Raw genomic sequence first — 18,583 nt, 5'->3', positions numbered from 1 at the left:
TTACTGATAATAAGAATACAAAAAGGCTTAAAGGCATACACCAATTCAGGGAAGTTGTATATGCTGCAGAGCCCCTATCTTGTAGCCTGGGTAGGGCATGGTTAGAGTGGACCTTGTAGGCAGCAGAACAGAAAGCCTAATGCTTAGGTGTCTGGTGACAAACAAATCTGATCAAAATCCTTGGCTTTACAGCTTAACCGTATGGCAGCCTTGGGTGAGTCTACGCCTCAATTCTTCTATCTGTATGATGGGAAGAATGACGGCCTGACGCTCACTGGATCCTAGAAGGCTTTATTAAGAAGTATGTGGCCGGGCGTTGGTGGCCGCACTCCTTTAATCCCAGCACTCGGGAGGCAGAGGCAGGCGGATCTTTGTGAGTTCAAGGCCAGCCTGGTCTCCAGAGCGAGTGCCAGGATAGGCTCCAAAGCTACACAGAGAAACCTTGTCTCAAAAAACCAAAAAAAAAAAAAGAAGAAGAAGAAGAAGAAGAGGTATGTGAGGATGTGAGGTATCCAAAGTATTCTGTCTGGAGGCCATCAAGATGGGTCGGTGGGTAAAAGTACCTGCAAAACGAGGATGAGTCCCTAGAGCCAAATAAAGGTGAGAGGGGAGACCTGACTTCCCAGAGCTGTCTCTGACCTCCATGTGTGCGTGCTGGCTCATGCATGCCTTCTCAGATGCCACACATATACTACACTAAGGGTTTGGTTTTTTGTTTTTTGTTTTTTTTTAAGTATTCAGCCTGTGATCCACCTCTGAAATCAGTATGGGGAAGTGTCACTATTACCCAGGAGTAAACTATTACCCAGAAAAAAAGCCAGGCAAGATAGGAAGAAGATAGGTTGTACTTGGAAACAGGAGTGACCTTTCATCTCCTGGCTTCCCTCAGAGGAAAACCCAAGAGGCGAAGAACTGAATGCATGCAGTGTCTCCTACTTGGACTAGGAAGAACTGAAGAGAGCCATAGGTCAGCTTGTGTGAATAGAAACTCTGAAGAAAGCTGGCCCCACCCTGACTCTGCTGCCTAGGGGAGAGAACTGCTAGCTAGAAGGATGAAGCTAACAGCCCTTACAATCCAGACCTGGCCAAACTTGTATTTCTCTCTTCTGGTGCAGAGTCCAGATCCACAGAGGCTGGGAAGTTCCTGGAGAATTCATAACAGCTCACTGTGGGTATGGGTGCAGGCTGTCTAGTTCCATCCTGAGTCTCCATGTCTCCCAGGGTTTGCACAGAGCCTGGCCCTGTGGCAAGAACTTGGTAGACATTGACTAAACAAATGAACAGTTGTCATCAGTGAGAAGATAATGCCAGGATTCCCAAGACCAGAAGCCAGCTTAAGTCTCTTCTTGGGAATCAATGCCAAGCTCTTTCCCTCAGAGCACCCGGCCATTCCTCTGGTGCCAATGGAAAGTAACAAACCCAATCTTCACTCTCCTCTGTGTCAAAGGTGACCCAATGTTGGAGAAAGGGCACCAGCTTGCTCACTAACTCCCTGCCTGGTCTTGCAAAGCATTCTGCAGGGCTTTCCAGTTGGTAGAGGACTAGACCCAAGCTACAGATGTGGCTGCCAAGGCCAGGCAGGTGACTCAATGATTGAGGGCATAGAACTTTGCTGGGCCTCACTTAAGTAGGGAGGGAAGGAGGCAAGTTTATAATCCTGGCATTCAGAATCCTCCTTGGTTGGAGGACCACAAATGAGGCTATCTTGAGCTACAAAATAAGTTCAGGGTCAGCTTGGGCTACGTGAAATGCTATCTTTTTTTTGTGTGTGTGAGATAAGATCTCACATTGTTTTTTTGCTTTTGCTGGCCTGGAATTTGCTAATAGGCTACCCTCTAACTCTCACCTGCTTTGCCTCCCCTCTAGGATCAAAGGCATTTGCTGTGACATCCTGCTCAAAATACTTCTTTTAGAAGGCCACCAAGATAGCTCAGTGGATAGTTCCATGTTAGGGCAGGAGAGATGGCTCAGCTGCTGACTCACCATTCCCAGAATCCAGTTCCAGGAGGATTGACACCCTCTTCCAGACACCAAGCACACACGTGATGCACAGACATACAAGCAGGCAAAACACTCATCCACATAACAAATAAAATAAGTCTTTACACCAGGTGGTAGTACACATATTTAATCCCAGCACTCCAGAGGCAGAGGCTGATGGATCTCTATGAGTTCTAGGACAGCCTAGTCAGCAGAGCTATTTCCAGGACAATCAAGGGTATACAGAATCATCTTTTTTTAAAAAAGTGTGTGTGACACTGGGGGTTGTGAAAAACAACTGAGCTTAAAGCAAAGCTTTTTGCTTTAAGAAGAAAAAAAAAATCTGTGGTTGCAACAGGTAACTCCTCTCTGCTTGCAGTATCTGGTCAGTCTTGAGCTAAGCAGGACTGGAATCTAGTAGTTGTTCTAGAAGGTGCTGCTACCCACAAGAGTGACTCTGGCAGGCCCTCATTGACCTTTGCTACACAGGAATGAAAGGCCCTGAGAAGGAAGGACCTGGCCTGAGACCTGAGAGCAATCTGGCCTAAGACACAGAGCCATCAAGACCTAAAACTGGATTCCTAGCCCCAGGGTTCTTTCTACCTTCCAGCAGAGGACAAAGGGGTTAGAGATTAGACACTCAGGACTGGAGGGGACAGGATAACAAAGCATTTGTGTGACTTAGGCAGGTCACTTGCCCTTTCCTGGTCAAGTCCTGGGTCCACAAACACAGGTGAGAATCCCTGCCTCTCCTGGGAAGGACTTGAGATAAAGTGTGCACAGTGAGTGTGCACTAATGTTGTTCACTATTATTGTGTGTAACCACATGAAACAGGGTGGGGTGCCCTTAATGGCTTTTTGCAGGGCTGCTAGTGAGAGAAGGATGGATGGAGAAGCTGTGTCCAAAAGTCATTTTGTGGGGGCTAGAGAGATGGCTCAGTGGTTAAGAGCACTGGCTGCTCTTGCAGACAGGTTCAGTTCCCAGCAGACACATGACAGCACACAACCATCTGCAACTCCAGTGCTAGGGAATCCAGCTCCCTCTTCTGGCCTTCACAGGCACTTCACACAAGTGGTGCACAGACTTATACACACACAAAACACTCATATACATAAAATATATTTTAAGTCATTTTTATTCGGTGCTTTACACAGTAATTTCCACCCAAGAGAAAACTGGAACTCAACCAGAATCCTTTCGCTGCTGAGAGGCCACTTCAGGAGGCTGGGTTAGGACAGAAAGGTGACAGAGAGGCAAAATTGTGGAGGAAGCCCTCCACCCAGCCTGGGCTACTGCCCTGCCACTTCTGCTTCTTGGCTCCCTGTCTGCTGGACCAAAGGTCATAGACACCATCAGAAAGAAAGCCCATACAGGAAGATGTGCCCTTGGTTTGCAGCCAGAGGCTCTGGTGTTGACAGCTTCACTCCTTGGAGGACCAGCCCAGTTTTGCCAGGGCCTTTAGATGTACAGTGGGGGGAAAGGCAGCTCAGTTGTGGGCTGGAGCCTGCAGAGTGCAAGAGGTGGCCTTAGGGATCACGGGGCCTAGGCTTGATGGTCTTCTCAGGAAGTTCTCGGAGGCATGTATCAACCCTGCTACCTACCAATTCTCTGGGCTCCAGACAGTGCCAGCAGCAGCCTCCATGAGATGGAAAGTATAGGCCTGGCGCGAGTGGTCCGAGAGGTTCTGCTCACTCTTATGCACCACTTGTCCATGGATCAGGACCAGACCCCCTTGGGGAATAACACCCAGTTACCAGCAAGTCACACCCCCCCCACATAGCACAGTCTTCCTCTTCCCAAGGCAGTAGGGGAACACAGCCCTCCTCCATCAGAGTAAAGTGTCCCCCACCCTCTCTGCTCTATCCTCACACCTGCTCCAGAATGAGGCCATGTGTTAGACAGAGGTTCCCCTGGGATTGAGTCTTTTCCACTGTGACCTGCCCCAGGAAGCCTTAAGAAGGGCCTCCCCAGGGCAGACACACCTTTAATCCCAGTATTTGGAAGACAGAGGCAGGCCTGTATTAGTGAGTTCAAGGCCAGCCTGGTCTACAAAGCAAGTTCCAGGACAGCTAGGGGTACACCGAGAAACCCTGTCTTGAACAAAACAAAAACAAGATAATACAATAATAAAGGCCTTCCCTTCCCCGGACAGGAGAATCAGTCAGCCGGGACCTGATGACACTGACTTGGAACCCAGGATCCCCTTTCCCTAGGGAAAGGCAGGCAGCACCTGCCAGCACATACCAAACAATTGTGCAACTCACAGAGTCCCTGTAAACATCCCACAGCCATTGCCTTCTACTTGAAAAAGCTGAGGCTCTGAGATTCAATCATCTACCAAGAAGTGGCCTCTACAAAGGGTCTGGGCTTTGGCCTGACCTCAGAAGCCTGCCGGAAGCATACTGTTTGCTGACATGCAAGCCCAATACCAGCACCCCACCTCCCATTTTGTGATGACTTCATGGCCCTTAGGTGGCAGGCACCATGGAACCCTTTGGATGCCAGGGGTGGGACAAACAGACCTCTAGACATGACCACCTACCTCTCTGCACTGGCAAAGGCACAAAGAGGTTATTATCCCAGGCTGGCTCTGACCCAAGGAAGCTGGTGGCAGGCCTGGAGCCTGCAGGGGCTCTGATCATTCTTCTTGACACCCGGCCTGTGGGCCAATATGGAGCCTTTAGTCTCTCTTTTCATATGTCCCTCTCCCTGGGAAGGCTGGGCAGAGATAGATAGAGTCCTCACTAGTATGGGAGCCAGGGATGAACCAGAGGCAGCCGTTCTCCAGCGTAGCATCCTCTATCGCAATCCACACGCCCAGCACACGGCCCGGGGGCTCCGTGTACAGAAAGGTAGCATCTTGGTGAGGGAAGACTGCAATAGATCCACCTAGGGGTGAGTACAGGGCCCTTGGCTAGGCCCCACCTCACCTTGGCCAAGTTCTCATTCCATAATCTTCCCAAGACCAATGTTCCTCTCACCAGTGAAGAGTCTCTCACTACTGCCTAGCCTACAAGCTCTAGGCAACAGATTGCATCCCTGAAAGTTTCTCTAGTGTGGTTCCAATTACAGCCTGCCTCAAAGGCCTGCTAGAGGCTTCTATAAGACGACCTAGTAAAATTCCCTAGTACAGGGGACTATAGGCTTGTGTCACCAGACCAGAATAGCATCCATATTTGCATATGAGGTAAGTGTTCCCCACTGACCTATAGCCCTAGTCCTCTTTGTTCTTTTGTTTTGACACAGGGTCTCAGTAAGCAGTCGCTGGAACCAGAGGGTTATGCCACAGCACAGCCTCCTGTTTTATAAGTCAGGAGACATAGCCCCAGCCCCTGCATCCACTTTCTAAAAGCCTTCCTATGTTGATGCCAGGCACACCCTGAATGGAGAAGCCACGAGACAGAGGAGCTTTGTATACAGTGTCAAGTAACATGGTGCCAGTCTCAACTTCATTCTCCTTGGGTAACTGTGCATTCTCAGCACCCAACTTAGTGTTATCCAGAGGAATGTGTCCAGTCAGGGGGGCTTCAAAATCTTTGAGAAGAAAATATGGCCAAGGTAGCGTACAGGGAGATGGTTGGGGCCAAGGGAGGAGTCAGACTTGGGCAGCAGCAAAGAAGGAAAGAGTTGCCTATGAGAGGTCCAGCAGCAGTCAGCCACTCACCCACCATGGAGTCCCTAAAACTGAATGAGTCAGGGGAGCAGGGTGATCAAAAATACAGATCTGTGAGCTAGAGAGAGAGCTCAGTAGTTAAGAGCACTGACTGCTCCTTCAGAGGAACCCATATGGTGGCTCACAACCATGTGTAACTCCAATTTCAGGGGATGCAACACCCTCTTCTGGTCTTCACAGGCACCACACACATGTGGTACACAGACAAAATATCTATAACATATAAATAAAAAGAAACTCTTCCTGGGTGGGGTGGTACAGAGGCAGAGGCAGACGGATAGCTGTGAGTTCAAGGCCAGCCAGGACAACTAGGGCTGTTACACAGAGAAAACCTGTCCCCCAACAAACAAACAAACCCCCCCCCCAAAAAAAAAAAGTAACTCTTTTGTTTGTTTTTCAAGACAAGGTTTCTCTGTGTAGCCCTGGTTGTCCTGGAACTCGATCTGTAGACCAGGCTGGCCTCAAACTCAGAGATCCAACTGCCTCTGCCTTCTGGAGGGCAGGGAGTATCTTTTTTTTTTTTTTTTTTTTTAAATACAGCCTTGTAGGCTCATGCTGACTTACTTAAGATCTTAGAGAGGGCGCTAGAGAGATGACTCAGTGGTTAAGAGCACTGGTGGCTCTATCAGAGGACCCAAGTTTAATTCCCAGCACCCACTTGGCAGCTCACAAGTGTCTGAAACTCCAGTTCCAGGGGAATGAGAGCTCACAACTGTCTATAACTCCAGTGAATACACCCTCACACAGACAAACATAAAAATAAGTATTTAAAAAAAAGAAAACCAGCTGGGCAGTGGTGGTGCATGCCTGTAATTCCCACACTTGGGAGGCAGAGGCAGGCGTATCTCTGTGAGTTCCAGGCCAGCCTGGTCTCCAGAGCGAGTGCCAGGATAGGCTCCAAAGCTACACAGAGAAACCCTGTCTCCAAAAAAAAAAGTATAAAAGATGTATTCTTTTTTTCAACAAACGCTGCTGGCAGCCATCCCGATTCGCCCTCAGATCCTGACCATCTCCTTCTCTCCTGCTGCTGACTCCACACATCCTTTTTAGGACCTGAACCCCTGCCAAAGCTAGTGTTTGGAGCGGGGGTGGGGGTGGGGGATGGGGGGGTGTAGATCTTAGGGAGTGGGACCAAGGGTTCTGCTCTCAGCCAGCTAAGTGTGCTGTTGGAATTGGGACCACTGTACTAAGGGGCTCTAGGGACCCTTTCCCAGTCTACTATTCTAGGCAGGGATGGAAGGTGGCTGCCTGGCCCAGGTTCTTGTCCATTCCACAGATACTGCAGAAACTGTTTCTCCTCCCCTCAAACACCCAATGGGCACTGTTGTTCTGTCTCCAGCCTGAGGCCTCTTCTGGCTCCCACAGCAAACCAGTCTCAACTCACCTTCACCGCCAAAGTGAGGTTGCTGCAAGAGAGGGCAAAGAGCTGGTCAAGACAGAGGAGAGCAGAGTGGGGTTTGACCTGAGTCTTATAGGTCCCTACACCCTGCATTAGCACCCATCTACTGAGCACCTGCTGTATGCTCAGTCTAGGAGGGCTGCAAAGAGAAACCACTCCACCCAACAGGAGTTTGAGGTCTACACTGAGGCAGCATGTACCCACCCTGCAAGTCCACAAAACAGAACCCAGTGATGGAATAGCTAGAATAGGCTTTGACCCTGCGGGGGCCCCGCTCTTTTCCCAGGGGATCTAGACAGCTTCTTAGGTAAGTCAGGTTGAGCTGGCTCTTAAGAGCTGAGAGCAGAGCATTCAATAGAACAAGGGCACTGGGCTCCCTCTTCCTTCTCCCAACAGGTTCGTTTGTTGGTTTTTGGAGACAGGGTTTCTCTTTAGCTTTGGAGCCTATCCTAGAACTTGCTCTGGAGACCAGGGTGGCCTAGAACTCACTGAGGTCCACCTGTTTCTGCCTCTGGAGTGTTGGAACTAAAGGTATGAACCACCACTGCCTGGCTCTAACAGGTTTTAATTGATCATCTATGGAGTGCCAAGCACCTTAGCTGGAGTCTGGCTCCACAGGCCCTCCCAGCAACCTAACTACAGTTCCAGCAGTTCTTGGCCTAGGGTAAGATGATGCTGTGTATGAACAGTCTATCAGCTTACAGAGGGTAAACTGAGGTATGGGGAGGCTGCAGAGTTTACCTTAAAGATATACATGCTCTGTACCACCACTGGCAGCTGGAGGCCCAAATTTCTGACCAAAGCCTGGAAGATGAAAGCCACATTGCCGGCCTATTCACACACACACACTGGGGCCTGTTCACACACACACACTGGGGCCTGTTCACACACACACACACACACACACACACACACACACACTGGGGCCTGTTCACACACACACACTGGGGCCTGTTCACACACACATACTGGGGGCTGTTCACACACACACACAGGCCTGTTCACACACACACTGGGGGCTGTTACACACACACTGGGGCCTGTTCACACACACACACACACACACACACACACACACACTGGGGGCTGTTCACACACACACACTGGGGCCTGTTCACACACACACACTAAGGCCTGTTCATACACACACACTGGGGCCTGTTCACACACACACACACACACACACACACACACACACTGGGGCCTGTTCACACACACACACTGGGGCCTGTTCACACACACATACTGGGGGCTGTTCACACACACACACTAAGGCCTGTTCATACACACACACTGGGGGCTGTTCACACACATCTGTTCTTTACATCTTCCCACCTTCGCCTCTGGCCCCCACTCACCTGCACCTTGGGAGAATGTGTCACACTCCTGAAGACAGGGTCATGGGCGTGCAGAGCTATGGGTCAGAGTTAGGTACATGGGCAGCCTGGGTCCCTGTGTCCCACACCCTGGACACCAGACTCAGGCCTCACTTTGAAATTTTTACCTATTCTAAACTTCCTGCTTGTTTATAACTAAGCAAAGAGCCACAGACTTCTTGACCCTATTCTGTGAAGAGCCTCAATCCTTTTTTGTTTTATTTTGCTTTTGCAGCAGGAATCATGTGTCCCAGCAGGGCCTGGACTTACTATGTTCCTGTGATGACCTTCACCCTCCCATCCTCCTGCCTCCACCTCCGGTGTGCCAGGATCAAAGGCACAGGCCACCATGCCTGATTTATACAGTGCTAGAGATGAAACCCTGGGCTTCATGTGTAGTAGGCAAGCACTCAGTCCGGAGGCCGAGGCAGGAGTTCCAAGCCAGCCTGGTCTACAGAGCAAGTTCCAGGACAGGCTCTAAAGCTACACAGAGAAACTCCGTCTCGAAACACAAAAACAAACAAAAAAAGGAAAAACAAAAACAAAAAAGAGGGCCAGTGAGATGGCTCAGTGGATAAATGTATTTACTACTAAGCCAGACAACCCACACAAGGTTTCTCTGTGTAGCCCGGGCTGTCCTGGAACTAATTCTGTAGACCAGGCTGGCCTCAAACTCACAGAGATCCACTTGCCTCTGCCTCCCGAGTGCTGGGATTAGAGGGTGCATCACCACAGCCCTGTGGTCAATTACCGTCTTATGGTGGGCTTTGCTCTTGTCTTAATTAAACTCTTCAGATCTCAGATGCCCTATTTTCCTTACTGTACTCCCAGACTCCTCCTTACCATGACCGATTTTGTTGACAGATTTCTCTGGAGGGACCAAGAAATTTCCTGTGGCACAAAAAACAGACAAAGGCAGAAGACCTGGAGTCCAGCTTCCCTCAGGTGGCTGGTCTCAGCTCCCTCCCAGCCCCAGGAGGTAGCTACCCTCATCCAGCCCCACCCACCCTCGTGTCCCCAGAGCCCCGCTCCAGACCTTTCTTGTCAAAAACGCCTTTCTCAAAGAAGAATCGAACCTTGTCACCACTGCTCAAGAAATAGTCTGTGTTGCCCTGTGGAGGGGACATAAGAGGGACTAGAGAATGGTTGGGGACAGAGCTGGGTGTGATAAAGAGAGGAGAGGATTCAGGTGCAGCCCATCCCACAGAACTAGAGATGCCCTCCCTCCCCAGGGAGGCTTCTCAGACGTGACCACTGAGGTACACACAATGGATTAAAACTCCAGGTGCCTGAAGCTACAAATTGAAATTTCCTGGACATTTCTTTTTACAAATGCTCCTTAATTTACCATAGAGCTTTGACCAGGTAAGTCTGCATAAGTTGACAATCTTTTTTTTCTTAAAGATTTTATTTATTTATTATGTATATAACATTCTGCTTCCATATATATCTGCACACCAGAAGAGGGCACCAGATCTCATTACAGATGGTTGTGAGCCACCATGTGGTTGCTGGGAATTGAACTCAGGACCTCTGGAAGAACAGTCAGTGCTCTTAACCTCTGAGCCATCTCTCCAGCCCCGACAATCTTATATATTAAAAAAGTGTGTGTGTACAGGCATGAGGGTGGTGGGTAAAGGAGAACCTTAGGTGCCATTCTTTTTTTGTTTGTTTGTTTGTTTGTTTGTTTGTTTTTCGAGACAGGGTTTCCCTGTGGCTTTGGAGGCTGTCCTGGAACTAGCTCTTGTAGACCAGGCTGGTCTCGAACTCACAGAGATCTGCCTGCCTCTGCCTCCCGAGTGCTGGGATTAAAGGCGTGTGCCACCAACGCCCGGCTCAGGTGCCATTCTTTCAGAGCCATCCAACTTGTTTTCATTAAGACAAAGTCTCTCACTGGCCTAGAATTCCCTAACTAGTCTAGGCCAGCTGGCCAGGGCTGTGGAATAATCCTTCTGTACACTGCATAAATTATACTGTGATTGGTTTAATAAAGAAGCTGGAGAGGGAGAGGGGAATTACATGTGAAACAAGCCTGTTCCCTAACATGAATTAATAATAATAATAAGAGAGAAAAAATATAAAGAAAAAAAAAAAAAAGAAGAAGCTGACTGGCCCATAGCTGGACAGGATAAGGTAGGTGGGAACACCAGACTGGGGACACTGGGAGGGAGAAGGGCAGAGTCAGGGGAGCGGCAAGCCAGACACAGAGGAAGCAAGGATATGTAGAAAATGAGGTATCAAGGTATGAGTCACTTGGTAGAACTTAAATAAGAAATATGGGGCCCGGCACTCAGGAGGCAGAGGCAGAGGCAGAGGCAGAGGCAGGCGGATCTCTGTGAGTTTGAGACCAGCCTGGTCTACAAGAGCTAGTTCCAGGACAGCCTCTAAAGCCACAGAGAAACCCTGTCTCGAAAAACCAAAATAAATAAATAAAGTGTAAGAGTTAGCTAATAACCAGCCTGAGCTATCTGTCAGGCATTTATAATTAATAATAAGTGTCTGTGTGGTTATTTGGGAGGGACTGCTGAGGTACAGAAAAACTCCGCCTACAGGCCAGCAAGCCCTAAGGATCCATCCACCTGTCTCCAGCTCTCCAGTAATAGGCTTTCTGTACCCTGTTAGGTTTCTCTGTCGACACAGTAAGCCAGATCAAGCCAGACAGAAAAAGTAAAAGAACAGGTTTATTTGAACAAAGCAACTTCCAGGTGAGTTCTCCAGCCCCAGAGATGGAAGCAAGAGAAGTCACAAGCCTGAACTAAAGCAGGGAGCTTGTATAGGTTATAGGCAAGGAGTGATGACATGTCTGGCACAACGGGATTTCAGGCCCAAGCATGGTCTAAAGCTGAGTGCCTTAGGCTGGGACTTGGGCTTCTTCAGGAGAGAAGCTGCCCCAGCTGCCAAGAATGCAGTTGGGCTTTTTGGTGCCTTTTCTTTCTTAGAGATTCTCTAATTCTCTGGCAGGGTGGGGTTTGAGAGAGAGGAGTGGGGCTTTCAAGATCAAGCAGGAGTGAGCTGGAGGATCCAGCAGAATATCCAGCACTGGTACCAGTATGCACCTCAACTTTTTTAATGTTGGTTTTAGGGACTGAACACGAGTCCTCACCCTTGTTTGGTAAGAAGCTTACTGATTGAGAGCCATCTGGCTCAGTCCTCGAAGGGAAACAAAACAAAACAACAACAACAAAAAACCACGCCGGGCGTTTGTGGCACACGCTTTTAATCCCAGCACTCGGGAGAAAGAAGCAGGTGGACCTCTGTGCGTTCGAGGCCAGCCTGGTCTCCAGAGCAAGTGCCAGCATGCTACACAGAGAAGCCATGTCTGGGAAAAAAAAAAAAAAATCAAACACCTCTACTACACCTAAGCAGGGTTTCTCTGTGTGCAATCCTGGCTATCCTGGAACTCTCTGTACACCAGCCTATGTCTGCCTCCCAAGGGCTGGGATTAAAGGCTTGTACCACCACCACCACCTGGCATCAGTTTTTATACTTTACATATAAAATCACCCTCCCAAATGGACTCATCTGTTGGAGGCTCGGTCCCCAGCTGGGGCGTCTCTCGATAGGGAGGGTACTAACTTGGCTCCTTTATTAGTCTATTGATGAGCTTATGGCTGGGTGGGTTCAAAGGAGTCTGGACATTGTTGGAGGAAGTAGGTCACTGGGAAGTTTGCATGTATTTGGCCCTCATAAGCTCATAGGAAATGGCACTGTTAGGAGGTGTGGCTTTGTTGGAGGAAGTGAGGTCTTGCTGGAGGAGGCTGGGTGACACAGCCTTTAATTCAGATTTTGAGGCTAGAGGGCACACCTTTAATCTGGGCCACGCCTTTTGTTGGAAGTGTGTCTCTGTGGGGGTGGGATTTGAGGTTTCATAGACTCAGAAACTATCCACTTAGTCGACTCCCTGTAGCCTGCAAGACGTAGGGCACTTGGCTATTTCTCCAGTATCAAGTCTGCCTGCACGCTGCCAAGCTCTCCACCATGATGGACTGAACCTCGGAACTGTTAAGTGAGCCCCCTCAATGAAATGCTTTCTTTATAAGAGTTGCTGTGGGGTTGGAGAGATGGGTCAGAGGTTAAGAGCACTGACTGTTCTTCCAGAGGTCCTGAGTTCAATTCCCAGCAACCACATGGTGACTCACAACCATCTGTAATGAGATCTGGTGCCCTCTTCTGGTGTGCAGATATACATGGAAGCAGAATGTTGTATACATAATAAATAAATAAAGTCTTTTAAAAAAAAAAGAGTTGCTGTTGTCACAGTAATAGTAAAGCTTACCTAAGATAGGTACATCTTGCCACAGGCCCTTCCTCTGTACTCTCTCCGCTTCCCCAGCTGCCATGGATCATGACCTCCTTGCCATGAAGCCACGTAACCATGAACTGAACTGTCTCAAACAGTGAGCCCAATAGCTCTAACCTCCTGATTGCCAGGTTTTGTCACATTAACAAGAAGTCACTGTCACACCTGCCCACTTGAACAGCTTTTCCTAGCCATAAACATGCTAAGAAAACTCACATTGGCAGGTGGCTGAGCCTATTTTCTATGTTTAGTATCTTATATGACCTATGGGGTCCTGAGCTCAAAGTGACAGAATGGTTCTCTGTGAGTTCGAGGCCAGCCTGGGCTATATAGCCAATTCCAGAACAGACAAGGCTATAGAGTGAGACCTATCTCAAAACAAACAAGCAAAGCCAGGTGTTTGTGGCGCACACATTTAATCCCAGCACATGGGAGGCAGAGTCAGGTGGATCTCTGTGAATTCGAGGCCATCCTGGTCTGCAGAGCGAGTTCCAGGACAGCCAAGGCTACACAGAGAAACCCTGTCTCAAAAAACCAACCAACCAACCAACCAATCAAGCAAACATTTTGTGTGAGGAAGGTGCTCTCCTTGCCTCCACCCAGCACGGCAGCTGTGTCACCAGACAAAAGAGCAAAGTTAAAATGCACAGTTTTGCTGAAACTGTATGGCTTCTTAGGAATAGAAAGATGGCTCGGTGATGAAGAGCCCTGGCTGCTCTTCCCAAGAACCCTGGACCAATTCCCAGCACCTACGTGACAACTCACAACTTTCTGTAATTCTAGTCTCAGGGAATTTGACCCCTCTTCTGGACTCCTCTCACACTGTACACATGGTACACATACATGCATTCAAGCAAAACCCATACACATGAAATAAAGTATCTAGAGGTTGGGCAGTGGTGCGCACACCTTTAATCCCAGCACTCAGGAGGCAGAGTCAGGCAGATCTCTGTGAGTTCAAGGCTAGCCTGGTCTACAGAGTGAGTTCCAGGATAGGCTCCAAAGCTACACAGAGAAACCTAACTCAAAAAAACAAAACAAGACAAAAAAGTATCTAGAAAAGACCACAATGCCCTTTGGAGCCTGTCCTGGCACTCACACTGTGGACCAGGCTGGCCTTGAACTCACATATATCTTCCTGCCTCTGACTCGCAAGTGTAGGGATTAAAGACGTGCACTACTACTGCTCGGCCACAGTACCCTTTCTTTTTCTTCCTATTTTTGTTGTTTTTTGAGACAGGATTTCTCTGTGTAACCCTGACCATCCTGGAACTTACTTTGTAGAGTAGGCTGGCCTTGAACTCAGAGAGATCCACCTGCCTCTGCCTCTTGAGTGGTGGAACTAAAGGCGTGCACTACCACTCCCAGTTCTCTCTCCTCCATTCTTCCCTCTTTCTCTCTTCCATAAGATTAAAAAAAATTATTTTGATCCCAGCACTCGGGAGGCAGAGGCAGGCGGATCTCTGTGAGTTCGATGCCAGCCTGGTCTCCAGAGCAAGTACCAGGATAGGCTCCAAAGCTACATAGAGAAACCCTGTCTCGAAAAACAAAAAACAAAAAATAATTATTTTGGGCTGGAGAGATGGCTCAGAGGTTAAGAGCACTGATTGTTCTTCCAGAGGTCCTGAGTTCAATTTCCCCCAACCACATGGTGACTCACAACCATCTTAAATGAGATCTGGTGCCCTCTGCTGGCATGCAGGCAGAAGACTGTATACATAACAAATAAATAAAATCTTTATGGGCTGGAGAGATGGCTCAGAGGTTAAGAGTACTGGCTGCTCTTCCTGAGGATCAGGGTTCAATATCCAGCACCCACATGACAGCTCACAACTGTCTTGTAACTCATTTCCAAAGGATCTGACACCAATCAGTGCTCATAAAATAAAAATAAATAAATTAAAAAAAAAACTATTGTAGTTTTTTGGTTTTTCAAGACAGGTTTCTCTGCAGCTTTGGAGGTTGTCCTGAAACTTGCTCTGTAGACCAGGCCTCAAACTCACAGAGATCTACCTGCCTCTGCCTCTCAAGTGGTTACACTCGCCTTTAATCCAGCACTTGGGAGGCAGAGGCAGACAGATGTCTGTGAGTTCGAGACCAGCCTAGTCTATAAGAACTAGTTCCAGGACAGCCAGGGCTACACAGAAAAACCCTGTCTTGAAAAAAAAAAATTATTTTATGTTTTTGTAGAGGGTACTGGATTCCCTAGAACTAGAGGTACAGACAGTTGTGAGCTGGCATGTAGGAGCTAGAATTGAACTCAGGCCCTCTGAAGAACAGTCAGTGCTCTCAATCACTGAGCCATCTCTCCAGCCCCCACCCTTTCTTCTTTCATTCTTCCTATTTCTTCTATCTACTGATTGTTGAAGTCAGCAGATAGTTGGGGGAGAGGACAAGATTCAGCCCTCTCACTCCTTAGAGTGTGTGTCTCCTTCTATTTGGAAAAAAAACAAAAACAAAAAACCAAAAACTTAAGTCTGTAATGTGTTTTCTGAAGACTCCACCCTCCCCTATCCTGAGGAAGGCACTTCTGGATGTTGTAATTCTGTTTATGCCCATCAGATGGCAGAAGCTCATTGACATCAGTAAGAGTGAGCCCTGTTGCCACACTAAGGGTTAAGAGAACTGGCTGGAAGAACCACGTACTGGGGAAGCAACTGGCCTTCCTAGTCTGGGTGGGGGATGACTCACCCCAGAGTGGCCCATCAGAATTTCAGGGCTCACTCTGGTCACAGAAGGTTCTTTGTGGCAAGAGAACTTGAGGAACCACAGCAGATCAATGCCCAGCACCACGTGAGGTAGATTCAACTGTGTGGTTGGAGCAATCAGTATTACCCAAGGAAAAGCTCTGCTTTTCCCATGTGCCAAGTCAAAACAATCCTACCATCACATAAATTCATAGTGAACAGTGATACAGCATAGCTCCTTAGTCTGGTACCTGGCATGCAGACGGCTGAGCTCCAATCCCTTATCAAAAGAAGCCTGTGACCTGGGCTCCTCCCATCCAGGCTGCTACCTCAGGAGGGTACTGAGTGCCCATCAAACCCAGATGCCCAGCCTCATGGACCCAGGAGCTACCTGAGCTCTAAGCTGCTCATCTTCCTGGGTGGAAAACTCTGTCCGACAGTGCAGAGGGACGTCCATCTCAGCCACAATCTCACCAATCCTCTGTTGCATGGCCACACACTCCTCTGCGGTCAAGAATCCTTCCAACAGCAGAAACCCATCCTCCTGAAACTGCAGGCAGAAATGAGACTCGGGATTCTTTCTACCCTTACCCATTCCTTATAATCCATGTTTGACCACAAATCTGAACCAAGATCAAGTGTCCTGCTGCTCTGTCCCCTATCTTGGATATGTGTGTCTGGTGCTCAATGAACGAGCACAGTCAATACAGGTTGCTTGGATCTTAGAAAGGAAAGGGAAGCGGAGGTTGTCTCTGCTTTTGGCCTCCAGTGGGTTTGGGACATGGAAATACAATATTTTTTTGCTTACACATTTATGTGTAAATGTGTCAGTTTGAGTACAGATCACGTGTGTGTGTGTCTGCGTGTGTGTCTGTGTGTGCATGCGTGTGTGTCTCTGTGTCTGTGTGTGCATGTGTGTGTGTCTGTTTGTGCATGCGTGTGTGTCTGTGTGCTCGAGTGTCTGTGTGTGCATGTGTGTGTGTGTGTGTGTGTGTGTGTGTGTATGTTTGCAAGTGTGCATGTTTATGCATGACCCCTCTACCACCCTTTCCATTCCTGAGGAAGCCACTCTCCTTGAGCCTGGAGTTATGTCTTCTTCACTAGACTGATAGCCTGTAAACCCTAGCATTCCTGTCTCCACCCAGAAGGAGGGCTTACAGGAATGTGCAGGTTAAGTGAGTGCTGAGATTCAAACCCTGGTCCTCAGGACTGCACAAGAGTTCCTAACCACTGAGCTTTCTAGGCCCCTTCTTTTGTTTTGTTTTGTTTGTTTGCTTGAAGATAGAGTATCTGGGGCTGGAGAGATGGCTCAGTGGTTAAGAGCACCAACTGTTCTTCCAGAGGTTCTGAGTTTAATTCTCAAAAACCACATGGTGGCTCACAACCACCTTGAATAAGATCTGGTGCCCTCTGTTGGCCTGCAGGTAGAAGACTGTATACATAATAAATAAATAGGGATTGCAAAGCCTCTGGACACTGGAAGAACATGAGAAACTGGGAAGGGATGGAGCACAGGGTGAGGAGGGGGCTGGATGAGCCAACGGGAAGGAGGCAGGGCTGGGGCAGAGAGAGATGGCCTTTCTCCTGAGTCTAGTGGGAAGCTGGTGGGGTGAACACAGAGGACTCATTCTGATGTAGGCCTGTCTTTTTATTCTGAGAAACATACAATGAAGAAGGGCATCTGAAGGGCTGGGATGTCATCCGGGAGTGACTGACTGCCCAACATGTACAAGGCCCTGGCATTGAAAAAGAAAACTAAATAAAACTAAGGGTCAGAAGCAAAGATGAGCTGGGTGTGGTGGCCCATGTCTTTTAATTCCAGCACTCTGGAGGCAGAGGCAGGCTGATCTCTTAGTTTGAGGCCCGTTGGATCTACATAGTGAATTCCAAGACAGCCAAGGCTACACAGAGAAACCCTGGGGTTGGGGGGAGGTGATACTGACAAGGGCCTCTGTCCCTGGATACTGTGAGATATGAAAAAAGGACTGATTTCCAGTGAGTATTTAGCCACAGATAAGCAACAGTGGTAGTTGTCATGAGAGAGTAGAGTGTGTGAGTGTGCGCGTGCGTGTGCATGCGTGTGTGTGTGTGTGTGTGTGTGTGTGTGTGTGTGTGTGTGTGTGTGTTGGAATCTATCAGGGCCACCAGCAAGCACTCAACTACTAAGCTACAACAACAGCTCCAGGAGGGACTTTGAAACAAGGATCCAAAGGAAGGCTAGATCTAAAACATTAACAGTCTTGACATTTGAATTCATGGGTGGATATTTTAAAGAGTGTGTATTCCAACTCCTAACCCCTATATGACAGGCTTTCATAATGGGACTGACCTATCTACTGGCCTATCCCCATGTAGTTTCCCTGCCTTCCTCAATAGGCCCCAGGGCTGGCTGGATTGACTAATCTGAATTCTGACTTCTCTACCCCCTACCCCAAATGCCCCCCCCCATACCCTACCTGGGGTGGAGGGTTGTCTGTGATCTCTCCGATTCAGGCTATATACACAGAATTTAGGGTTTATGCCCTGGGAACCTTCTCTTCTTTGTGAAATGTCAGCGGTAGGCTAAATCCAAGGGTCACTAAAGAGGTCTACACCCTCTCCAGCTGTAGGCCCCTACCTTTTTGAGCTGAGAGGGACTCAGGCAGGCCATGGGGACAAGACACTGCTGGCTCAGGGTGCTGACTCCAGGGCTGGAGAGGAGGAAGTTCAGGAAGAGACCAGTGAGGAAGTCCAGAAGGGCTTAACTCTTAACTACCCAGAAAACAGCTCCACCCTCCCCAACAGTCCAGTCCTGTCTGTGCCTTCCATTCAGGGCCCAGCCCCGCCCCTTATCCCTCCCCTACGATTTCTGATCATTGAAATGGACTTGGTCTCTCTCTGCCAGCCCAGCTTCCTGTTAATCCAGGGCTAACCTTCACCTGTTCCCCTTCATGTAGTCTGTGCTTCCTTGATACCTCCAGTTCTGTCTAGAATCCACTCCTGGGTGGTACTGGGAATTGTTATTTAATGTGGGGCAAGTAGAAGACAGCCAGAATACTGAAGTCACTATTAATATGAAGAAGGTAAAGGCATGAAAGTCCCCAGTCACGGGATCTAAATTTACCGAGGTGGGGTCTATGGGACTGAGTGGCCTAAGAGGTCCTAGGAAAATAACTCTGTGTGCTCCA

At 48.7% G+C, this 18,583-nt stretch overlaps 1 protein-coding gene across 2 annotated transcripts; it reads right to left on the bottom strand.

Annotated features, from left to right (window-relative positions):
• Positions 1 to 3,098: 3,098 nt before the first annotated feature.
• On the bottom strand, positions 3,099 to 18,196 carry Phyhd1 (phytanoyl-CoA dioxygenase domain containing 1). Of its 2 annotated transcripts, none has more exons than XM_027423174.2 (11): positions 18,034 to 18,196; positions 15,808 to 15,966; positions 9,466 to 9,541; positions 9,273 to 9,320; positions 8,412 to 8,467; positions 7,795 to 7,857; positions 7,039 to 7,060; positions 4,727 to 4,855; positions 4,524 to 4,640; positions 3,583 to 3,712; positions 3,099 to 3,485 (listed from the first exon to the last, which is right to left on the bottom strand). In XM_027423174.2, exons 1-11 carry the CDS (start codon positions 18,064 to 18,066, stop codon positions 3,440 to 3,442), a joined length of 879 nt encoding a protein of 292 aa, XP_027278975.1. In that variant the 5' UTR covers positions 18,067 to 18,196; the 3' UTR covers positions 3,099 to 3,439. The 2 variants fall into 2 exon arrangements, with proteins under 2 accessions (XP_027278975.1, XP_027278976.1); XM_027423175.2 differs by lacking the exon at positions 18,034 to 18,196 and adding an exon at positions 17,873 to 18,024.
• Positions 18,197 to 18,583: the final 387 nt, after the last annotated feature.

This window comes from Cricetulus griseus, chromosome 6, assembly GCF_003668045.3.
Source record: "Cricetulus griseus strain 17A/GY chromosome 6, alternate assembly CriGri-PICRH-1.0, whole genome shotgun sequence".
Lineage (NCBI taxonomy): Eukaryota > Metazoa > Chordata > Mammalia > Rodentia > Cricetidae > Cricetulus > Cricetulus griseus.
This window is presented reverse-complemented; position numbering and strand designations above follow the sequence as displayed.